The 22,835-nt window shown below is 58.6% G+C and overlaps 1 protein-coding gene across 3 annotated transcripts in view; it reads left to right on the forward strand.

Moving 5' to 3' along the window:
• The window catches only part of SCUBE1 (signal peptide, CUB domain and EGF like domain containing 1), a 134,533-nt gene extending 113,122 nt beyond the window's left edge, over positions 1 to 21,411 (forward strand). For all 3 annotated transcript variants that reach the window (XM_044228546.1, XM_044228547.1, XM_044228548.1), the window contains 12 exons: positions 5,065 to 5,184; positions 5,467 to 5,571; positions 6,438 to 6,551; positions 7,347 to 7,484; positions 8,681 to 8,884; positions 12,136 to 12,297; positions 13,604 to 13,771; positions 15,338 to 15,499; positions 16,713 to 16,910; positions 17,577 to 17,729; positions 18,080 to 18,159; positions 20,559 to 21,411. In XM_044228546.1, the coding sequence (XP_044084481.1) occupies positions 5,065 to 5,184; positions 5,467 to 5,571; positions 6,438 to 6,551; positions 7,347 to 7,484; positions 8,681 to 8,884; positions 12,136 to 12,297; positions 13,604 to 13,771; positions 15,338 to 15,499; positions 16,713 to 16,910; positions 17,577 to 17,729; positions 18,080 to 18,159; positions 20,559 to 20,711 (1,757 nt within the window). In that variant the 3' untranslated portion in view covers positions 20,712 to 21,411. The remainder of the gene's footprint in view (positions 1 to 5,064; positions 5,185 to 5,466; positions 5,572 to 6,437; positions 6,552 to 7,346; positions 7,485 to 8,680; positions 8,885 to 12,135; positions 12,298 to 13,603; positions 13,772 to 15,337; positions 15,500 to 16,712; positions 16,911 to 17,576; positions 17,730 to 18,079; positions 18,160 to 20,558) is intronic.
• The last annotated feature ends 1,424 nt before the right edge of the window (positions 21,412 to 22,835 follow it).

A 22,835-nucleotide genomic window follows, 5' to 3' on the forward strand; every position in this document is an offset into this window, starting at 1 on the left:
ACCCAGGGTTCTCCTGACTACAAGCGAGCCTTGAACCGCTCATCTCCTCTGCTGGCCTGGGAGAGTCTCACCCCATCGTCTGACACCAGACGGCTTGTCCCCCACCCCCGGGTTGAGTTGTCTAAAGGAAACATTCACGCACACCCACGTGAGGTGGTCTGGTGGGTCCAGGTGGGCTGTCCTGGCTTACTGGGATCCCATCCTCAGGGGGCTTGTACCGCGACTGCTCCCCTTGGCGCCTTCTCAGAGTAGGAAGGCAAACGCAGTGTGTCTGCAGCGGAATCCTCACGCCTCTTCCACGGATCCGTGTCTCTGTGCTATCAGAAGTCTTTGCCTAGGGATCACGGTCAGAGCAGCCCACACAGCGTGATGATCCAGGAAACAGGGCCTCTGACTTCCATCCCTCGTGCTGTGGCCTCTGAGCTGCCGTTATGGGCAGTAAACCTCCATTTCCAGACCACCACTAAGTTGAACGCTACAGTGGTCGGTACACAGAGCTACCCTTGATCTTGAGCAACGGAGCGTGCCCTAGAGATGGTCAGAGGTTCAACCAGTCAGGGGGGCTTGATTCCAGCCTGGACAGCTCTTGTAAATCCAACCGAGTGTTGTCTTGCCTCCTTTTGTTTTTTGTTTTTAGTAGTGGCTTCACTGAGCTGTAATTCACATGCCCTACACCTACCCCCTCATGTGCAGTTCAGTGGTGTTTCATATAATCCCAGAACTGTGCGACCACAATGAGTTTTAGAGCATTTTCGTTACTCCAGGAAGAAACCCCAAGCCCAGAGCAGTGACTCCTCGTTTTCCCTCTACCCCCAGCCTTAGGCAACCGTCATCTACTTCGTCTCCATAGATTTCCCTGTTCTGGACACTTGGCGTAAGTGGACGCATACAACATGGGGCCTTATTATTCCATTTAGTGTTGTATTTTCAAGGGTCCCCCATGTCAGAGTGCATGTCACTGCTTCATTCCTCTTGACAGCCAAATGATAGCCTGCTGTCTGCTTACACCACGTCTTGGTTGTCTGCTCATCGGTTGATAGACACGTGCGTTTCCGGCTTGGGGCACGTCATGAAGAATGATGCTGTGAACAGTCCCATTAGGTGCCGTTTGCTCGGGTGTGCGCCAGGTGCAGTTGCTGGGTCGTGCACTTATGCTGGGTTTCACTTTTGAGGAACCGTGCGCTTTTCCAAAGAGCCTGTGCCCTTTGATGTCCCGCCAGCCATGTGGGATTTCTCCACGTCCAAGCCCACCCTTGCTGTTTTCTGACTTTTGGATTACGGCCATCGTGGGGGTTATGAAATGGGTTCTCACGGTGGTTTGGGTTTGTATTTCCCTGACGGCCAGTGGTGTTGAGTACCTTCCCCTGTGCTTGTTGAGTATTTGTAGATCTTCTTTCAGGAAACATCTATGCAGATCTTTTGCCTGTTTTTTTAATTGTGTTATCTATTTTTATTATTTAGTTCTTAAAGTTCTTCATATACTCTAGACACAAGTTTTTTTACTGGATATATAATTTTCAGGGGATTTTCCCCATTCTATGAGCTGTCCTTTTCATTTTCTTGATGGTGTCTTTTGAAGCCTAAAGGTTTTTAATCCTCATAAAGTCCAATTTACCAATTTTTTTTGTTTGGCTGCTTGTGGTTTGGGTGTCATTTTTAAGAAATAACTGCCTAGGAGCACCTGAATTGCCCAGTGGGTGAAGCCTCTGCCTTCAGCTCAGGTCATGGTCTCAGGGTCCTGGGATGGAGCCCCACATCGGGCTCTCTGCTCGGCGGGGAGCCTGCTTCCTTCCCCTCTCTCTGCCTGCCTCTCTGCCTACTTGTGATCTCTCTCTGTCAAATAAATAAATAAATTCTTTAAAAAAGAAAAAAGAAAGAAAGAAACCACTGCCTAATCCAGGGTCGCAAAGATTTATAGCTGTTTTCTTCTGAGAACTTTATAAGAGTTTTAGGTCTGATACTTAGGGAGACTTACACTTTAGCTCTTATACTTTTGATCCGTTGCAAATTAATTTGTATATGGTGTGAGACAGGGGTCCACCTTCATTGTTTTGCCCGTGCCATTTGTTGAAAACACCATTCTTTTTCCCCGTTGAATTATCCTGCCATCCTCTTGAAATCCATCGGCCATAAATATGTGAGTTTATTTCTGGGCTCTCTTTTCCTTTGATCCACTTGTCCTGATGCCCATATCCCTCTGTCTTGATTAATGTAGCTTTACAGTGAGTATTTAAGTCACGAAGTGAGAGCCTTCCAGCATAGTTTTTTGTGTTCAGGGTTGATCTGGCTATTCTTGGACTTCCTTGAGTTTCCACATGAATTTTTAAGTCTCTTCATTTTTAAGATATGTGCCATCAATCAACAATTGAGTCAGGGCTTGGTGTGGAATGTCCAAAAGATCTGTTTTGGATATGAGCACGTCTGAAGTACAGACACAGAGAGATGAGTTTCTCCATCAGGAAGGGTAGGAGTTGCCCGGCGGTAATATGAGAAGGATAAAGAAACCAGATACCATAATTAGTTCAATGACAAGCAGAAGAAATGCTGGGTGCTCTCAGTTCACAGTGGGGATCATTCTGCACATGGTACCCTCGGATTAAAGATGATTCTAGGACAAGATCTGAAGATGCTCCAGCTACTCTAGCCAAGGCCTTGCCCTGAGGCAAGGGGGGACGAGCCTTGATCATGGATGTTCGCCGTGTTGTTGAGCTTGTATCCTGAGAGCATGACCTAACTTTGGCGTATTCATACCAAAAAAAAAAAAAAATTTATGACAGTCTGGACTCTTCTGGAGCCCTGTTCCATTTGTTCTGCCGATGCTGTGGAAACTTTGCCCCAGGGATCCTGTTTTGAATCATACGTGATATGCATATGAAGACTCCTACCCACTAGAAATTGAATCACGTGTAGGAGAATTTTCTGGGACTTCTAGAAATAACCTCACAGGTCTATTTCAGGTGTATTTATTTGGAGTCGTATTTTAGCTGGTGGGTCCACTTGCAGAGGAAACCCTGCCACACGACATGGGTAGGGGCTTTGATCCACGGAAGGGAGGGCTGTCTTCCCGTAATAGCTCCCAAGGAGCGGTTACATGTTGGAACTTGGGGAAGAACCAAGGCTTGTCAAGAGTGTCCCCTGCCTCAGTTGTTTTAGTAAACCAGAGCCAATCAAGGTCATGGTCCCCAGCCTTCTGCCACTCCCTGTCTGCGTTCAGAGCTGCTTCTTCTATCTCCATTCATGTTCTCCCACAACCAGGCATTTTTACTTTAAGGCAAATGATTTTTTTTTTCTTATTGTCTGTTAGTTTGCCTTCCCTCTTGCTTGTTAGGTGACTGACTTTAAACTTTTCTCTGGGCTTTGGTTTTGGGCGGTGATGGGATCAGTGAATACATACGGTGGGGTCAGAAACGTCGCCTACATGCAGCTCATCAGCTGGCCTGCTGCTGTTTCCCAGATGCTCGGGACATCCCGGAACCCCGGGGTCAGAGACAAAGGACATCAGTACTCAGCACAGCGATCAGGGTAGAGAGCACATTTGTGTGGGTCCCCCTGCCCCACCCCCGAGTCCCCTGTGTCCCCTCGATGCCATGCAAGCAGAGAAATTAGATCACAGCTGAGGGCCACCCAGCCTGGGAAACTCACCATTTCTATAGTGAACAGAGCCAGTGGGCTCTTTCTCTAGGAGGAGATGTTCCTCATCCCTTGATGCTTTTCAAGGCAAACCCAACTCTGAGAAATGGTCTGGGGCCAGAGCTATCAGCGCTTTGTGTCCTTGGGGGGTCCCAGTGAGAGCCCCCAGCAAGAGCTCCCAGGATGCTCAGGGTTGGGCTGGTTTGGCTCCCCCCATGAGTGGCCCCCACTGGCGCCAGAAAGCAGAGCTGCCAGCTCTCACTGCCAATTCCCTTTAGGAATCTGGAGAAAGTTCAGGGAAGGTCCTGGGGGCTTAGGTCTCCCTTGGAAGCTTAGAGATGTTTCTCCTGCTTCTCAACCAGTGGGAACATTGGTTCTTCCCGTGGCCCTTGTGTCTTGCATTATCTGCAGGTGGTTTTACTTGAAACTTCCTGATTCTTTGGGAACAGAGGACTCTCGGCCTTGTACCTACCTGGGGGCCAGCTGTTTTATCTGGAGGGCTGCGAGTTTGTTTTCATTTCTAGATTGTTAACTTTCTTAGATTCCTTGAAGATGTCAAGCCACATGTTGAAAATCACCCACATTGACAATTTCCCACTTTGCTTTGTTTTTCTGGCTGAGTCCCCTGCTTCAGCCTGCTCCCGAAAGCGACGTGACCATTGACGACAGGCTCCGGGGGATGCTTCCGGCGGCATGCCCTTTGCAGTCAGTTGTCCCTGACCAGCCAGACGGGGGGTGAAATCAGTTCTGAGTTCACCGCGGCCATAGACCTGTCAGTCCTCAAAAGAGTCAAAAACACCTGAGAAGGGGGCCTGGGGGGCTCAGTCGGTTAAGCGTCTGCCTTCGGCTCAGGTCATGATCCCAGGGTCCTGGGATCGAGCCCCGAGTCAGGCTCAGCGGGGAGCCTGCATCTCCCTCGGCCTGCCAAATAATAAAATATTTTTATAAGTAACTAACTAAATAAATAACACCTATGAAACTCTGAAGAGCTTAGTTTGGGACCTGTCCGGACACCTAAGGGATGTGTCCAGTGGCTGCCCCAAGGAGGGGCTCCCAGTGACCCTCACATACTCAGAGCTTGGTCACTGCCAAGAACCCCATGTCATTTCCACCTGCTCCCTTACCCAGAGGGGCATGGCCCTGCTCTGGAGAATCCAGCCCTGCCCTCTGGTCTTGGCCTGTGGCACGAGCTTGCTCACAGACAGCCTGGACTGGTCAGAGAGAGGAGGGAACAAGCCAGCTTTCTGGGCCCAGCATCCCCACACATCCAAGTACATGTGGACCCCGCCATCTCCTAGCCCCTTCCCTCCCAGGATCTGGTCACAAGGTGGGGATGTGGCAGGAGTCCCCCGTGGTTCACACTCAGGGGCAGGGCTTCTAGAAGCTTCCACCCTGGCCCCCTCCAGCCCTCTCTTGTGTCTTTCCCCTCCTCAGACACAGGCAAATGCCTTTCTCGTGCCAAAGCCTCCCCCTGGCCCCAGCTGTCCTGCAGCAAGGTGGGCGGTGTGGAGAGCTGCTCCCTTTCCTGCCCAGCCCACTCACTCTTCGTGCCAGGTAACCTGAGGCCAACCCCGGGAAGGGATGAGGGAGTGGGGTGCGGGGGGGGCCTTCCTTCCCTGGGGTCCACCCCCTGCTCCCTGCCATTCTCCAGGAAGGAGCCCAACCTAGGAACGAGGCCCCCCAGCCCTGATCACTGAGAGACCTTGGCCCACTGTCCAGTTCCCTGTGGACCCCAGCGGTCCTCTCCACAGTGCGGGGGCCTCATTCCCTCCCACAGTGACCCCTCTGAGGCTTCCAGGATCTGAGGCCTCCATCTCTCCCCCGGCCTCTCTGCAGACTCGGAGAACAGCTACAGCCTGAGCTGCGGCATCCCGGGTCTCCAAGGCAAGACGCCGCCAAAGCGCAATGACACCGGCTCCGGCGTGGGGCGCAGCTGCTCAGGTAGCTCCGCTTGTCTGCGCCGCTGGCGCCCACTGCACCCCGGACCTTGCAGCCCACCCCCGAGCGGGATGGTGGGGAGGGACGCTGCCTAGGGAAGAGCTTCCTGGCCTGGGGCCGGCCCGGCATGGCCCAGCCGTGGTGCTGGTGAGCTGAGAGCAGGCCCGGGACCCCTGGGCCACACTCCCGGTCAGTGGTGACTCTGACATGCTAGGACTCCTCGGGTCTCCGGCTCCATTCCAGTGAAGGGAGTCGCCTCCACCGTGACCCTGAGGGCCCAGAAGACCTGTGCCCTTCAGGCCCCACCAGCCGGGTCCTGGTCCACACAGCGCCAGCTCCCCTGCCTATGCGCACGTCTTTGGCAGCTTTGCCTATTCTGGAAGTTGAATTCGATGTCACGGGGGCATCTGTGGGCGTGTAATGGGATGTGATGCTGAGATCTGCCATCGTCGGGTTCTTTATCTAGGCAGCTGGGATTTGCTCTTGGAAAGAATCAGCAGTTCGGGGCGTCTGTCCTAATTCAAAGCCCCTTCCCTTCCTTGCTTCCCTCTCTCTTCTGTTCTGTCCCCTTTCCTAATAGCAGGAACCACTGAACTGTTCAGGGCAGTGGGGGAGGTGTTTGGAGGCCCGCCTTTCCTCCTCCTCAGAAGACCGCCGGCCGGGTGGCCCCCGCTTGAGCGTGGCTTCAGCATCCCTGCTCACACCTTTTTCAGGCCGGGCAGGGAGAGTAAAGAGGCAGCGGGTTTCCTCCAGCCCCCAGTGACTTGGTCCCACTAGCCGCCCCCTCCTGCTCAGGCATTTCCAACGTGGCCCCCGGCCCTACCCCCTCCCTGCCCACGGACACCTGGGGGGATTTGGGCTTTCCCCAGGTGCACCTGCCCCCATCAGGCAGAAGGCCCGCTTCAAGATCCGAGACGCCAAGTGCCACCTCCGACCCCACAGCAGGGAGCCAGCAAAGGAGGCCCTGAGGCAGTTGCTGCTGGGTGAGTGGGCTGCCTTGGTGCCAGGCCACACCAAGGGTGGAGGGGTCCCCGCGCCTGAGAGCTGGGAGCCCAGGGTCCAGCGGGGCTGGGTTCCAAGGATGAGGACCTCGCTTCGTCCCCACAGTCATGGTCCCTAAGCCCCAGGAGCCAGGTCTGGAACACTATAGACGGTGGTGGTGTCCCAGGGCAGCGTTTGAGTGGAAAATCTGGGTCCCCCAGCATTCCTGGGGCCCACGGTCCCTCTCTCACCCGGGGTTAGATGAGCTCCCCGGGGCAGGTGTTGGTGTGCAGCCTAACTGTCCAGAAGGCCTCCCAGGCCTCACGTGGCAGCACATTCTTGAATGAGGGAGGCCAAGAAGGGCGTTCCAGGCTTTCCAGGGGAAAGCTTGGTGAGAAGAGCCCAGGAGAAGAGCGTCCCAGCTGTTTCCATGAAGATTCCTGAACACCTTAGGATTGATTCCTCCCCAAAGCTAACAGAGCGCAGCCCGCAGGCAAACCCAACCTGGGCCCAGCCCCACGGAGCCGAGCTGCACAGCGTCGCTGAGCAAGTATGCCCGAGTGCCTCCATGGGCAGCCGTGTGAGGGGCTCAAATGGCTGGTGCAAGGCCTGGCTCAGCCACCAGCCCCTCGCGAGACCTCAAGCCAGCCAGGCCTCTGGCCTTGGTTTCCCCTCCTGCACCGCAGACTATTAGACAACGCAGAAGCCTCGCTGCCGGTGATCTGTGCACAGGGCTCCAGAGGACCCTGCTTCCTGCCCTGTGCCACCTTTGCCATAGTGGTCCCTTCTTTGTCCAGAAAACTGCCACCTGACCTTTGTGACCCTCAAATGTGACTCCTCTAAGAAGAGGCGCCGTGGCAAAAAGTCCCCATCCAAGGAGGTGACCCACATCACAGCGGAGTTCGAGGTGGATATGAAGATGGAAGAGGCGTCAGGTGCGTGAGGCTCTGGACGGCCTCGGGGAGGGCAGGGGCCGGGAGGGCCGGCAGGGTCTGCCCGGTGTGAAGCTGGGGACCACCTGAGCTGCGGCTACTGGAGGCAGAGGCCAGCCAGGCAGGGGAGGGAGGCGCTGGGTCACCCAGGATGGAATAGGAATCCCAGGGCAACGAGAGGGACAGGGCTCGGGGGCCCGTGGGGACAGCCACAAGTCCTCTCTCCACCCCGTCACGCCCTCACTGGGGCCTGGAAAGGTTCATGCCTATAGAGTTTCTGGAACAACTGAGACAAGGGCCTCTCTTTCCCAGGTTCCAGAAGGGGGCTTGTAATGCTGGCTTGTGTTTCATATCGGTGCTTTCCGTTTGGCTGTAAATGAGAGTTGAGTTTTGAAAGAGGAGTTGAGATCTGTACGTGGACCCGTGATGTGTGTGCTGAGCCCTGGGCACTGCAGAAAGAGGGAACCAGACAAGGGCCCTCCTGCTGGCAGCTCTCCCAGCCGCAGGGAGGCAGACCCACACACAAACTACCCAGTGCTAAGGGACACCCTCTGGGCATGAGAGCAAACAGGACAGGCAACTGAGCGGTCTCCCCAAGAGAGGGGCCCAGGAAGTCTTCCCAGAAGAGGCACCGTGTGAATCAGGACTCAAAGTTCACCAAGTGGAGGAGGTGGCAGGGAATGGCATTCAGACAGAGGGAATGGAATAGGGAAAGGCACGGAGGTCAGAGGAAACGAGATGTGCCCAGGAGGTGGTGAGCCAGACGGAGTGGCTAGAAAGTGGAGTTCGCAGTGGGTGTCACAGTGCTGGGGGTGAGGCCTAGCAAGGCGGGCAAGGGCTCCACTACAAGGGGCCTTGGAGTCAAGGCCAGAAAGCTGGGCATTATCCTGGGAGCAGTGAAAGCCTCGAGGGTGTTGGGGGGCAGGGAGGAGCTATGTCCCATGAGCTATGTCCCGGGGAGGTGACGTATTGCCATGGCAGAGCCCCAGTTACTCCTCTGATCTGCGGTGTCCCCTTGAGCAGGTGGCACCTCCTGGGCCCTCAGTCTCCTCCTCTGTCGGATGGATGCCACAGTGGTGCCTCGGCCCCCAGCTGCTGTGTGAACCGTGCTGGGAGCAGAGGCCTGGCGGCAGGGTGGGGGAGGGTCAAGGAAGAGGCCGCTCCGCGGTTGCGAGTCACCGTCCCTCCTGCCCCTGCAGACACCTGCGAGGCGGACTGCATGCGGAAGCGAGCCGAGCAGAGCCTGCAGGCCGCCATCAAGACTCTGCGGAAGTCCATCGGCCGGCAGCACTTCTCCATCCAGGTCGCAGGCACAGAGTACGCGATGGCCCAGTGGCCGGCCAAGGCCCTGGAGGGCCAGGGGGCGTGCGGCACAGGCCATGTGTTACAGGACGGGAAATGCGGTGCGTCCCTGCCCGTGGCCACTGGGATGCCCACTCGGCAAGCCTTCTCTGCCCTTCCTCCCACGGGGGGCCCGGGGCAACAGACACACTGGGAGGGGACAGCGAGACAAAAGCTTGCCAGACAGAAGCAGTCCCATGCTCATCATGATGCTGTCCTTGGGAGAGCGCTCATCCGGTGCCGTGCCTGGACAAGGCTCTTGCTGGGCTAACGCTGGCCGCAAAATCCTCGCCATGGTGCTGAGGACGGGCAGGACATGGAGAGCGTGGGCCAGCTCCGCTGCAGCAGGGGAGCAGAAGGGGCGCAGGGACCAGTCTCTGTGGCTAGAGAGGGCTTCCCAGCAGAGGCTTGCAAGCGTGCAAGCTGAGGGCAGAGGCTGAGGGTCCCCAGGGTGAGCACAGGCTGCCAGGAAGCAGATGAGGCTGGGCCCACGGCAGGAGCTCAGGCAGGGCACCCAGCCCGTGTCCAGGCCCAGGAGGCCGGGAGGCCGGGGACTGTTGAGCGGATGGGTCAAGAGATAGCCACGGTGGCTGCCTACAGGAGAATGGACGGAGTCCTTGCTCTGCTGGGGTTCACGTGTACCAGGGAAGGAAGGCAGCCAGCAGGCAGGCATACCCACACCCACGTGCACAGCCACCTCAGGGCCTTACCGCAGGGCCACGGTGCTTCTCTGGTGCGGTGGAAGCCACGGGAAGCTTCCAAGCAGAGGAACATTATCGCTCTCTCATCAGGGAAAGCTTCCACGAGCAAGGACCAGGGAAGGGAGTCGGTAGAGCCTTGAACGGGGAGTGGGGGCTGGCAGCAGGACAAGAAGGAACAAGACAGAGCACTTTGGAGGTGTGGCTGGGAGGAAGGAGGCTTCGAGGGCAGCCCCCAAGGGCCACGGGGCAGAAATGACATCATACTCAGATCTGGGGAACCTGGGGAAGGCGCGGCTGGAGGAGACAGAGAGTCTGTGCTCACTAGCTCACGCCCGTGAGTCATCCCTGTGAAGACGTTGAATGGTTGGGATGGCTGGAGCCACAGACCTGGGGCACAAAGCATAAGCTGGGCCAGGAGATTAATTGGGGAACTGCTGGAGAAGAGGTGGGATTTAGGGGTGTGGGGGGAAGGAGGGGCTCCGGCTGAAGCAATGGAGAGAACGTGGCAGGAGGGCAGGGCCTTTGTGATATCATTTTTTTTTAAGATTTTATCTTTTTATTTATTTGCGAGAGAGAATGCACACTAGGGAAAGGGGCAGAGGCAGAGGGAGCAGCAGACTCCCTGCTGAGCAGGGAGCCCCAAGTGGAACTCCATCCCAGGAGAGATCAGACCAGAGCCAAAGGCGGATGTGCAACCAACTGAGCCACCCAGGCGCTCTGTTCTGATATTTTTATTTATTTATTTATTTGACAGAGACAGAGTGAGAGCGGGAACACAAACAGGGGAGTGGGAGAGGGAGAAGCAGGCTTCCCACCAAGCAGGGAGCCTGATGCGGGGCTCGATCCCAGGACCCCAGGATCATGACCCGAGCTGAAGGCAGATGCCTAATGGCTGAGGCACCCAGGCACCCCCTTCTTCTGTTTTTTTATTTTTAAATCATTTCAAACATTTGGAAATTCTGCCAGGCAGAACAAGAAACGTCCATGGTTTCTTCGTCCGGGTTCCCCTGTGTGCTGCCCCAAGCGCGTCCAGCCCACACAGCCCATTCCAGCGTCCCTGTCCTGCACGTTCAGTGTCCTGTCTCTCCAGATTCCTTCAGTGTGGAGCAGCCCTTGGCTCTTTCCCTCCCTCTCCTGTCCTCCTGCCGTAGGATGACCCTCATGAGGCTGCATCCCCCATTTCCATGACCCGGTGGGCGGGAAAATCCCACTCGATGCCTGCTCTTCAGCGCCCCCGTCAGGAGGCACGGGGTACTGACCCAGGCCCCCACAGGTCCTTCCCCTTCCCTTTTCCTTTTGCCATTGAGGCAGATCTGCTGGGGCTGGAATTCTGAGTCTGTACAAAAAACTGCTCCGCGTCAGACATCCTCAGCCCAGCCGCAGCCATCGCAGTCAGTGACAGCTCCCGCCAAAGCAGCCACGTCTCCAGTGGTTGCCTAACGGCGTCCTCTATTCCGGCTGGCCCTCGTCCGGGTGCATTAGCGTTCTGTAAGGAAGAGCTTCCCTCCCCGTCACGCACGGATGTGTCTGAGCACCTACATGTCTGTGTGTGTGTCAGTGTGGGCTCCGCGACTCCTCTGTTCTTTACGGGGCAGTAATCCAAGCCTAGCGGTACTTAGTTCGGGGCTCAGATCATTCCCCGTGTAGCCAGTCAGGCCGGTTCCCCCGTCCTTCGGACATGCCCCCCGCCTCCGTCACTTGCTGAGGGTTCTAGGGCACCAAACCCTTACTTCCCCTGGCCCAGCCTTCGCAGTCCGTCAGGGACTCAGGGACCCCTAGAGGAGGAAAACATGCCGAAGCCAGAGCTGGGGTCCTCATTGCTAATGCGGCGTCCGTCCTTCCAGGCTCTCACTGGACAGAACTAGCGAGTATGGCTGTACATTAAACATGGGCGTGTATATGGACTTGCACAGGTGTTACGGGTACATGGGTGTGCGTGTGTGTGTGTTTTATAAAACCATGCATTCACACCAGTGCCTCCAGTCCAATAGCGCAGGGTTCTTTCTAACCTCCCCTCCTTCCATGTTTCTCAATTTCTTCTCCAGGAAACCTCCGGCTCCCTCCCTCCTTATTTTCTCAGTCAGTCTTCTTAGCGTCGGTTTGCTATATGCAGCTGACCACACGGCCTCTGGACCACTCTCCACCACCAGGCCTCCCCGCCCCTGCCTCTGTCACTCTCCCCATGCCCTCTGCACACGGTCCCCACATGGCCACTCCTCCCCATGGGGAAGGAAGGGGGAGGGTAGGAGGTCTCGGTTTGGACAAAACGCCCATGGGACGGCCAGGAAACTGTTGGGACACAGGCTGAGGGGTCAGGGCTGGAGGGCAGGACACAGAGCAGAGAGAGACCTCAGGGCTCAGCAGGAGCAGCAAGGATGGGGCCAGAGACCAGGGTCAGGCCTCGGGGCTCTTCACAGACGGCTGCTGCCTTGCTCCTACTCTTAGCTCTTCTGAGACGGCCCTGGGCCCCTCTGGGATCCTTGAGCCAAAGGGACGAGGGATGTGCCCTATCTGGGAGGACAGAGCCTGGGTTTGAGGTACCGGGAGACAAAGCGCCTGGCCACTGCTCCCCACCTCTGCCCCCCGGCAATCTCTCCACTTTGCCTCCGCAGTGGCCTGCGCACCTGGTACCTACTTCAGCGGAGAGCCCGGCCAGTGTGTGCCATGTGCACCGGGGTCCTACCAGGATGGGGACGGCCAACTCAGCTGCACGCCATGCCCCAGCAGCGATGGGCTCGGCCTGGCTGGTGCCCGCAACGTATCCGAGTGTGGAGGCGAGTGCGGGTCCCCCCTGGAGGGAGGAGGGGCTGGGAGTTGCGGTAGGGGGATCCAGTGGCAACTTCTGTCTCTACTGAGCTCCTCAAAGCCAAAGCCCAATCCCTAGTGATATTCCATAAAGCTCTCGGCCATGTGCAGAGCCTGGCGTGACTTCCAGGCTGCCACACTCACACTGGCCACTGGGGCCACCAAGCATCTGTGCCCCAGCAGGCCCCACGCTGGGCCTAATGCACTGAAGAACAGCAGCACATGGTTTGGAAAGGACGTTACAGTTAATAAACTCCTGGTCATTTATGGGCCCGCATATTGTCTGTAATGAGGCACGTAATGCGATGTGGTTGACCAGACGTGTTACCTGGTGTGGAGGCCACACCATCCTCGATGTTCTCCACCTGAAGAACTTTACAGTTTGCCCTATAGATGGTTTGGGAAGCCCTTTGGCCGTTTACCAAGCACAGCTTGGTTTGCAAAGAGCTTTTCCATTTACAGCCTCACTTAACCACATCTGCGGTATGGGCTCACACCCCCACCCAACAGCCTCCCTTCCCCGGCTGTCATGGGGACCACCCAAGACAATGGACGGGGAAAAGTGTGCCTGTGAGGGTGGGTGGCTGGGACAGTGGGGACCACCAGCCAGCTTTCTCCGGGGTACAGAAAGGATTAGAGCCCAGCCGCGAGTCCCTACAGGCTAGCTGCCTGTGCCCTCCGAGACTGTGGTCTCTGCCCTTAGCAGGGCCAGTGACTGAGAGCAGAGAGTGGCCACTGGTAGGAGCAGAGAATTCAGGATCCAGGTCAAGAGGGTCTCCAGCCCACCCTTACTCAATGCCAAAGCACCCTCTGCATCCCAACTTAATGCTGGGTGTGTTGTCCCCTCTCTGTCCCAGCCATGCTGTCAGGGACCTCCCAGAAGCCCCCCCCCACTTCCCTGCCTGGCCCAGCCCTGTAGACTGGAGCGCCGTTCCTCATGTGGAGGGTACAGTGTGGCCCGCCCCCCGGGGGGCAGCTCCTCTGATCTCCCCCCGTACATGTGGGGTCCGCACGTCCCAGCTGAGCCACAAAGCCACCTGCTCTTGCTAGTGGGAGAGGTGAAGCCAGGCCTGGCCAAGGCTGCACAGTGCCTGAACCACGGGCAGCATCTGGACTGGGCGGGGGGCAGCCCAGCTCTTTCCCCCAGGTCCCCCTGCCCCCGACACCACCCCTAGCCATGGTCCCCTTCCCCAGGGCAGGTGAGGGTCGAGAGCAGGGTCTTGACTGAGGCGCCCGGACCTCCCGCCAGCCTGAGCCATGACCCCTGACTTCCAGGCCAGTGCTCCCCAGGCTTCTTCTCCCCAGATGGCTTCCGGCCCTGCCAGCCCTGCCCAGTGGGCACGTACCAGCCTGAGCCTGGGCGCACGGGCTGCTTCCCCTGCGGAGGGGGGCTGCTCACCAAGCACGAGGGCATGGTCTCCTTCCAAGACTGCGAGGCCAAAGGTGAGTCGCCAGAGCTGTGCAGGGACGTTTTCCCTCAACACCGCTCACCTCCCACATGGCGGATGTCCAAGGGCTGAGGGGTGGCCCGGAGCTGCTGGCAGTAGACACGGGACCAGCACCATGCCACACATGGGACAGGGACAGCGGGGACCACACAAGCCCACCGAGGGTCTCAGATGGGAGAGCCAGGCAGGCAAAGTGGTTACAGAAGGGAGCTTTGAACCTGACTCACAGGAAAGGCTCTTGGTGGCGGGGGGCAGTTTGGGGGAATGAAGAAATGCAGGGGCAGTGGGACAAGGTCGGACCATCTCACCTTACCTGGAGACCCGTGGGGGCCCTGCTGTCCAGCCACACCGTCCCCTCCGTGGTCACCAAATCCCCCTGATGGCACTGCCTCCCCTTCCACACGCTCCCGCCCTGCCAAAGGCCTTTGGGACAATGCTTCCCACCAGCTGACCCTGATATTCTTGGGGACAGACAGAACCTCCCTTCTAGAAGAGAAAACTCCACCTCTCCTCCAGTTCCTGCCAGGATTTCTCCTCCTTCCTGTGAAACGTGTAGAAGGAGCGCGTGGACGGCACTTCCTCTCTCCTCTAGTCAGACTCACCCCACCGCCCCCCGATCGTTGCTCCCATCCAGGCTGGAGCCAAGTCCCTTCCCAGCCGGCATCTCCCGTGCCCCGCGGCCTCGGGCTCCGCTCAGCCTCACCCAGCCACCCCTTGGCTGGTAGTGCTGGGGTCCCCGGCCTGGCACTGACTCTAGAGTCTGGGTAGGAAGAGCATCTGGTGACCCCAGCCCCGCGTCTGTCCTGAACTCAGTGCTACACCCTCCTGCTGGGGGACAGCCCCGGTCATATCCCACATGGCCAGAGCCCCTCATCTTGGCCACACAGTGCCCCCCAACCCAGCTCACACCAGCTCTGTTCTACCAGGGGCCCAGGGAGACCTTGGAATCCCCCTGAGCGCCCTCCCTCTGACCTCACATCCAGTCTGTCCGCAGCCCCGGCCAGCAGCTCTGATGATGACCTCTCAGCACCCCGCTCTTGCCCCCTCAGCCAGGCTATTGCTGCCCGGCCTCCCCACCCCTCACCCCCAAGCTCACTCCCAGAGCAGCAGCCTGGACCATGCAGTGGCTCCAGGTCCCCTTCTCCCTCAGGGCGAAGCCTAGCAGGACCCCGGGACCCAGGAGCTCATAGCCATGGCCTGTGACCTCCGCTCTGGCCACGCCCGCTCCCTCCCCACATCGCTGGCTCCACACCCCTTGAGCGCACACACCCGGCCTTTCGACAGCTCATGTCCCATTTCTTGCCCCCGAGCTCATGTCCTATTTCTTGCCCCGGAACACATGCCCCTCGCGGGCGGACCTCGATCACGGAGCTCACTGCCCAGCTCCGGGCAGCCCCCAAGCTCCGCACAGCCGTGGACAGGACCGGGCGTGTGTGGTGGGCAGCCACTGGGTGGTAAAGAAGGGCTTTGAACTTGGCACCAAGACAGACCTCAAGGGCAGGAAGACGCTGGGGAGAATGTCCCCTGCTTTTTCCCACCTGCATCCTCTCCCCTCCCACAGTGCACTGCTCCCCGGGCCATCACTACAACACCACCACCCACCGGTGCATCCGCTGCCCCGTGGGCACCTACCAGCCGGAGTTTGGCCAGAACCACTGCATCACCTGCCCGGGCAACACCAGCACGGACTTCGATGGCTCCACCAACGTCACACACTGCAAAAGTAGGTACAGCTCCCGTGCGGCTGGAAGGGGGAAAGGGGCGGGACGCAGGGGGGCGGGCTGTTGGGGCCCGGGCAAGCCCTCACCCCACACAGTGCCCACAGGACCCCAGGGACCCCGCCCGGCTCCAGCACACCCGCACGTCCACTCAGGGTGACCCCCCCCGCCCCGGTGCCTCTGTACTCGACGGGTCTGCCCAGGGCTCCGGGTCTGTGGAGGGGAAAACCAGGCCCGTGGTGGGGGGGCTGCGGTTCAGGCGCTGAGGACCAGGGAAGCAGCTACCCCGGCAGGTCATCTGGGCATAACAGACTTGACTTTAGATATTTTTAATTCATTTTTTGGAATCCTCTGGGACAGATTTTCTGGTGTTGTGCCCTCCCCCAATCAATTTCTAGCCAGTTACCCCTTTCCCTGTGCCGCCGGTTGTGTCTGGGACAGCCCAAAGGCCCATGACGGGGACTAAACCCTAGACGGGAAGCTGCCCCAGTTCCCCAGGGGGTCCCGCAGGCTCGTGGCCTCTGGGGACAGAAGAGCAGGCACAGTGTGGGGCTCCACGGAGGCAGGGTTGAAACGTCCTCCTGAATAAAAGTAGAGAAAGCAAGTAGGGAAGCTTCTGGGAGGTGAGGTAAACATGAAAAGTTTCCCAGGAATTTTGATGTGAGGGTTTCATAAACGAAAAGACATGAGAAAATTGTGTATACTTAGTGTTCGGTTCAGTTCTCTTTGCAGACCTACGGTGACTTCTTTTGTAAGGTTGAGGCTGGGAGCCTTTAGCTCACAGAGATGCTGCGTTTGGCTTCTTGAGGGTCCCAAAGCTTAGCTCCAAAGGGAAGCATGTCTCTTTGTCCTGACTGTGCTGCCTGCTTGTCCCCGAGCCTTCCCGCTCGGCGGGGAGGGCGACCACCCCGGGCCCCTGCCAGGCGCTCAGGGAGCGTGGAGGGCATGGAGGGAGAGAGGAGTGGGGGTTCGCGAGTCAGGGGGTTCACCGAGCTTTCACACCACCACCTGCAGGAGCAGGGCTGACAGGGGAGCCGACACCGGGCGGGCCTGTCCCAGGGTGCCCCCCGGGAAGACGACCCCGTGGGAAGAGTGGCCCAGGGCCAGGCTAGCTGGTGGGGAGGCCGGTGGAGGCGGCCGCGGGGCTCTCGAGGGCCCGCCCTCCCCGTCCCCCCTGCAGCAGGCCTGAGCAGGCCCGTGCGGCCCCGGTGCCCACAGACCAGCACTGTGGCGGCGAGCTCGGCGACTACACAGGCTACATCGAGTCCCCCAACTACCCCGGCGACTACCCGGCCAATGCCGAGTGCGTGTGGCACATCTCGCCGCCCCCCAAGCGCAGGATCCTCATCGTGGTCCCTGAGATCTTCCTGCCCGTGGAGGACGAGTGCGGCGACGTCCTGGTCATGAGGAAGAGCGGTATGCACAGGTGGAGGGGAGCAGCCGAGGGGCCACCCAGGGTCACCCGTTGCGGGGGTTGGTTCACAGCCACCTCTGACCCACCGTCTGCTCACAGGGCTGAGCTCTAGGAGGTCAGCTTCTCCCGCCTTCAGGACACCTCAGGAAGGCTGCCCAGGGAGCAGTGAGGAGTTGGGGTACCCTGTGGCCAGGCCCACACACCCCAGGGTCAGCAGGCTCACCCTTATTCATTTGCTCACAGGGAGAGGGGACTTCCCAGCTGGGACCCTCTGCCCCAGCCCTGGCTTGTGCTGGGTGTGGGCCTGAGCCCTGTCTGGGGGAGCAGCCGGCCGGAGAAAGACAGTGACAACCCGACAGAGACAGGCAGTGACCAAGGGTTCACCAAGGCAGAGCAGGAACATGGTAGTGTGAGGATGGAGCAGTCAGGGAGGCTTCCTGGAAGAGGAGGCACAGAAACCTGCTCTGTAGGATGAGAAGGAACTGGGGTTGAGGGTGGGGACTGGCATTTGAGGCAGAGGTAACATGGGTGGAGCCTAGAGCTGGACTGTTTGGGGGACTGGACGTGGGAACTGGGTCGCTGACCTGGTAGGGGAAGCATGTGGCCTGCAGAAGGAGGACGAGGGCCAGGGGCAGGGTTGTGGATCAGGCCCCCTACTCTGTCCCCAGCATCACCCGCGTCTATCACCACCTATGAGACCTGCCAGACCTATGAGAGGCCCATCGCCTTCACCTCCCGCTCCCGGAAGCTCTGGATCCAGTTCAAATCCAATGAAGGCAACAGCGGCAAAGGATTCCAAGTGCCCTATGTCACCTATGACGGTCAGTGTGGCTGCACTGTGTGCCTGGCCCACGCTGGCCCTGTGGACACGGAGGCAACAGACATACAGGGTGGGGGGTGGTGCAGGCGAAGGAGCCATGAATGATGTCTGTGGCCTTCAGCGTGCTGTACTGCCCAAGCAGGGTTTTGAGGGTTGAATAGAAGTTTCTAGCTAGCCAAGCCTCAAGGAAAACAACTCGGGTGGAGGGTACAGAGGTTCAGAGGCAGAAGTGCCTGTGGCAAGATCTGAGTCTGAATGTGGAGCAGGGGGAGGCGGAGGCAGAAGGTGAGGGGGAAGCAGGGGACGTCTGGTGCCTTCACCTTCCTTCCTTCCTCGCCGGTGGGTTCACAGAGGACTACCAGCAATTGATAGAAGATATCGTTCGCGATGGACGGCTCTACGCCTCAGAGAATCACCAGGAAATTTTAAAAGTGAGTGAGCTTCTTTATGGGGAAAGGTCCGTGTGATCCCGGGATGGTGGCCTGTGATGATCCCGGGCCTCTGTCCTTGCAGACCAGGAGGCCCGAGACAAGCTCCCTGGCGGCGTCCAGCCCAGGACCTTCTGACTGGCCTTTGGGCTCCTTGCCAGCTGCCGGCCTCACTTCCCTCATCTGTGAGATTCGGTGGGACCTTAAAATCGGTAGAATCCGCCCCCACCTTTGGGACTGCCTGTCCCCTCCTCTTGCTTGTGACCTTAAGAAGCAGAGCCTCCTTGTCATCGAGGGGCTCTGTGTCTGTCATACGGCAGGCACTGGCCGCCTCTGGGCCCTGACCCAGGGATTTGTTGGGGCTCTGGTGGTCTGGCCCCAAGCTCAGCCTCTGGGGAGCTGACACTCCCAGCCTGGGAGCTGAGGTGGCAGGGCTGGAGCGGGGTTTGGGTTCCCTGGCTGTCCCGTCCCAGCTGGGTGGCCCTGGGCAAGCCCTCTGAGAAACAGGGGCGGCTCACAGAGTGTGGGCTTCCAGCCCCGGGTCTGGCACGGTCCTGCACGCAGTAGGCACTTTGTAAGCAGAGAGGTTTGCCCCAGTGCTGCTGCCCCCAGGAGCAGAGCTGGAGCCCATCTGTGCAGGGGGAGCCGGAGGCTCGCGCTGGCCCCTCCATCGATCCATCTCTCCATCGATCCATCCGGCAGACGATGCCGGCTCTCCTCCTGGCCCCTCCCCTGCCGCCCTGGCCCTCTGCCCACGGCTCCACCCCACCACCAGGGGCATCTTTGCAGAACTGGAAGTGTTTCTGTCACTCAGGTCAAAAACCTTGACCCGCGAGGCCCGGCTAGGCATGGCCCCTACCTGCCTCTGAAGCCATTATCCAACTTCCACACTCCCTCCACTCCCCCGCGGAGGCCTCTCTCCTCCGTGAACATCCGCCCGGCCGGCTCTCAGCGCAGGCATCCCTCCTCTGGGCGGATCACAGACTCTTAGAGTCCCACGTGGCTCTGGCTCTTGGCACCTGTTGGTCCCGCCGTCAGCTGTGGTCTAGGATCATTTGGGCCCCGGCCTCCCTGGAGGCAGAGGAGGCGCTGGAGCTCCTGCCTGACCTGCGGTCCCCAGCATGTCCCCAGCACGGGCCCCGCGCCCAGCACACGGGGCGGGGGTGGGGGGGGGCGTGTTTCTCAAGGGCGAGGGTGCGAGCGTGCGCGCCTGCCCTGAGAGGGCGCGAGTGTGCGCCAGGACAGAGCAGACGCTGGGCAACCAATGTGCCCGAGGCCTCGCCTGACACTGGGACATGATGCAGACAGCCTCTGGCCGGTGCCCGAAGCTGCGCCCTCCCGGCACCCAGCCCTAAGCTCCACTGTGGGCCGGGCTCCCTCCCAGCTCTCAGGACGCAGCGTGTGCTCGCCTCTACAGGGGGCCCAGCTTTCCGACCTCCATCTGTCGGCCTCTAAACCCTCTGCCCTGCTCCGTGTCCTCTGGTTTCAATGCGATGGTTTGTTTTCTTTGATTTTACAGAACTCTTTTTAAATAAAATACTATTAGAGTAGTAACTCTAATAGTAACTCTTTAACCAAGAGTTAAAACCAATAAACTACTTTTTTTTTTTAATCCAAAAATGAGGCACCTGGATGACCCCGTTGGTGAAGGGTCCGACTCTTGGTTTCAGCTCAGCTCATGATCTCAGGGTCACGAGATCAAGCCACGGTGCGGCTGGGCTCTGTGCTCAGCGGGGAGTCTCTGCTCCTCCTCTCCCTCTGCCTCTCCCCCATCGTGTGGGCTGTCTGTACAATAAATGGATCTTTTTTTTTTTTTAAAGATTTTATTTATTTATTTGAGAGAGAGAGACAGTGAGAGAGAGCACGAGCGAGGAGAAGGTCAGAGAGCAAAGCAGACTCCCCATGGAGCTGGGAGCCTGATGTGGGACTCGATCCCGGGACTCCAGGATCACGCCCTGAGCCGAAGGCAGTCGTCCAACCAACTGAGCCACCCAGGCGTCCCTAAATGGATCTTTTTTAAAAAAATAAAAAAACAGGGGCGCCTGGGTGGCTCAGTGGGATTAAAGCCTCTGCCTTCGGCTGGGGTCATGATCCCAAGGTTCTGGAATTGAGCCCTGCATCGATCGGGCTCTCTGCTCCGCAGGGAGCCTGCTTCCTTCTCTCTCTCTCTGCCTGCCTCTCTGCCTACTTGTGATCTCTGTCTGTCAAATAAATAAATAAATAAAATATTTAAAAAAAAAAAAATCAAAAAACAGTGCATGGTGAAGAGAGTCCCTGGGGTCTGAAACCCGCCCAGCAGCGCAGTCTTTTCCTCCTCCCTCATCCTTGCACACACCCCCGAGGCCCCGCCAGGGCCCCAGTCATCAAAGAGGCCTCACCACCCGCCTCACTGTGTCTTGCAGGACAAGAAACTCATCAAAGCCCTCTTCGATGTGTTGGCGCACCCCCAGAACTACTTCAAGTACACAGCCCAGGAGTCCAAGGAGATGTTCCCGCGGTCCTTCATCAAGCTGCTGCGCTCCAAAGTTTCCCGGTTCCTGCGGCCCTACAAATAATGCCGGCAGCTGCCCTGCTCGGGGATGGCCGGGTATCCCGATGGGGAGGGGAGCGCGCCTTCCCTCCACAGGAGAGGCTAGAAGGCGGCTCCGCGGGCCTCCACGCTGCCCTGGGAAGTCACCACAGCGTCTGCCCTTCGGAAACACGGACCAGCCTGTCGGGGTGAGACCACATCCAGGCGGAGGCCTGGGCCGCTGCGCTCCTCAGGTCGCCCTGCTGGGAAAACACTGCTTTTGGTAGGCGGCTTTGCTCCTTCCCTCCCTCCCTCGGCCTGTTCCGGGAGGACACCCTCCCCGCGCGGCACTAGCGGACCCACCTGGGCAGGGACACTCTGTGCCGCCGCGCAGCCAGCACGTCTGGGGGTCACATGTGGCCTTGCCTGACGCCTCAGGAGAGAGGGGGACGCGACTGCCTCTGTCTGCAGGCAGGCTCTGGGAGGCATCATCTGCGACAGGAAGCCAGGCTGTGGGAGGGCGTCTGGGGAGCGTGGATAAGCCAGTGTCTGCACCGGCAAAGGTCCCCGCCCCTGTCCTCCAGCCGTGGGTCCGGGACGCAGGCGCCACGTGGCAGAGCTCTAAGGATTCTGTGATGGGACAGAGAAGAGCTGCTAGCGGAGGAAACTGTAGATTTGTGCTTTTCCTTAATAGAGCATCTAATTAAGTACTATATATATATAAATATAAATATAAATATAATATACTTCTATCTGTGGGTACTTTAGGAAAATCCTCTTCAGTAACTGTAAATACAAACCGCGGCCCCGCGCCTTCCCTCCCGAGCCGGCCCCAGCCTCCCTGAGGGATGAAGCCCCTCCAGGCACTCGCCGCCTGGTTCTGTGAGGCCGGGGGGAGCGTGAGCTGGCTCTGGACATGCTCTGGGACGCACGTTTTTTGGGAACTGGGCCCCGATGCTTTGCTGGAGTGTTGCCCTCTGATGGAATGTTTTAGAAGGCCATTTCCCCTTGGGCCCTTTCCTATGGGTACCGAGGCCCAGCAGGAAATCTCGAAAGGGACCTGTGCTGGCCCTGAGGCCATGACCTTGGGGTCTGTGCCATGGCCTCGTGCCACAGGGAAACAAGGGTGTCCCCACGTGAGCACAGGCTGTGCCACCGCAAGAGACCTCAGAGGGCAGCAGCCCACCCCTTCATCTTACCACTGAGGAGAACGTGCGACGGAGGGCAGGCAGCCAGTGTTGGAGGCCCGGCCCCAGGAGCGCTGTCTACTTTCTGCTGGGCCACGCTGGGGTTCCTCTGAGAGCCCGTCTTTAAAGAAGAGAAGGCCAGAGGCTGACCCTGTCGCATGGTGTCCCCCTCGGTCAGGAAGCCAGCACCGGGACACAGCCAGAAACGTCCCTGACGCTCTGAGTCCTCGCCTGCTGACCGACTGCTGGCTGCCGCCCATGAGCCTTGCGTGGGAAGCAGTCTGTATCTTTAGGGTAACAAATGTTCACAGTTGCAAAACACCTGGGACAATCTTAAAATGAACCCCAGTCACCTGTCCCAGGTGCCTCTAGGCTGTCTCCTCCTCCTGCCCCCACACCCGCGCTGAGCAATGGGCTCGGTTTGAGACCCATCCATGGCATGACGCCGATGGTGAAGCCTGGGGCCAGGCGACCAGGGTCTGGGGGTCGATGACAAGACAGGCCGTGGCGATGTCACAAAACAGGGCTGGGGGCTCAAATCGTTCCTTGCTGCCACCCACGTCAGCAACAGCGAGTCCCCAGTTTAATGAACGCGGCCACCAGCGCCTTCTCTGCCAAAATCCAACTCAGGTCTGGAAGGGGCCTGGTGGGCAGGTCAGTGTGAGCCCTGAGCTCTGTCCCAGCCCACACCACCCTCCCCTGGTCATAGGCCTTGAAGGCCAGCCTCGGTCTCCAGAAAGACCCCTGTCTTCCCTCCGAGTCCTTGCTTATCCCCAGGAATTACATGAGTGTCCTCCAGAACAGGCCTCCAATAACAACCACCCAGGAGAGGGTTTTTTATAATGTTCTCAAGACAGAGAGGACCAGAAGAGCTCTAACCTTTCTTGAACACTTCGTGCCGCCCCTCTGGGTGGTTTCGGACAGTCGCCACCCACAAACCCCACTAAACCCACCGGCCCTTCCAGTGGGATCCCCGCCATGTT

This window comes from Neovison vison, chromosome 12 (genome assembly GCF_020171115.1).
Source record: "Neovison vison isolate M4711 chromosome 12, ASM_NN_V1, whole genome shotgun sequence".
NCBI classification, from domain to species: domain Eukaryota; kingdom Metazoa; phylum Chordata; class Mammalia; order Carnivora; family Mustelidae; genus Neogale; species Neogale vison.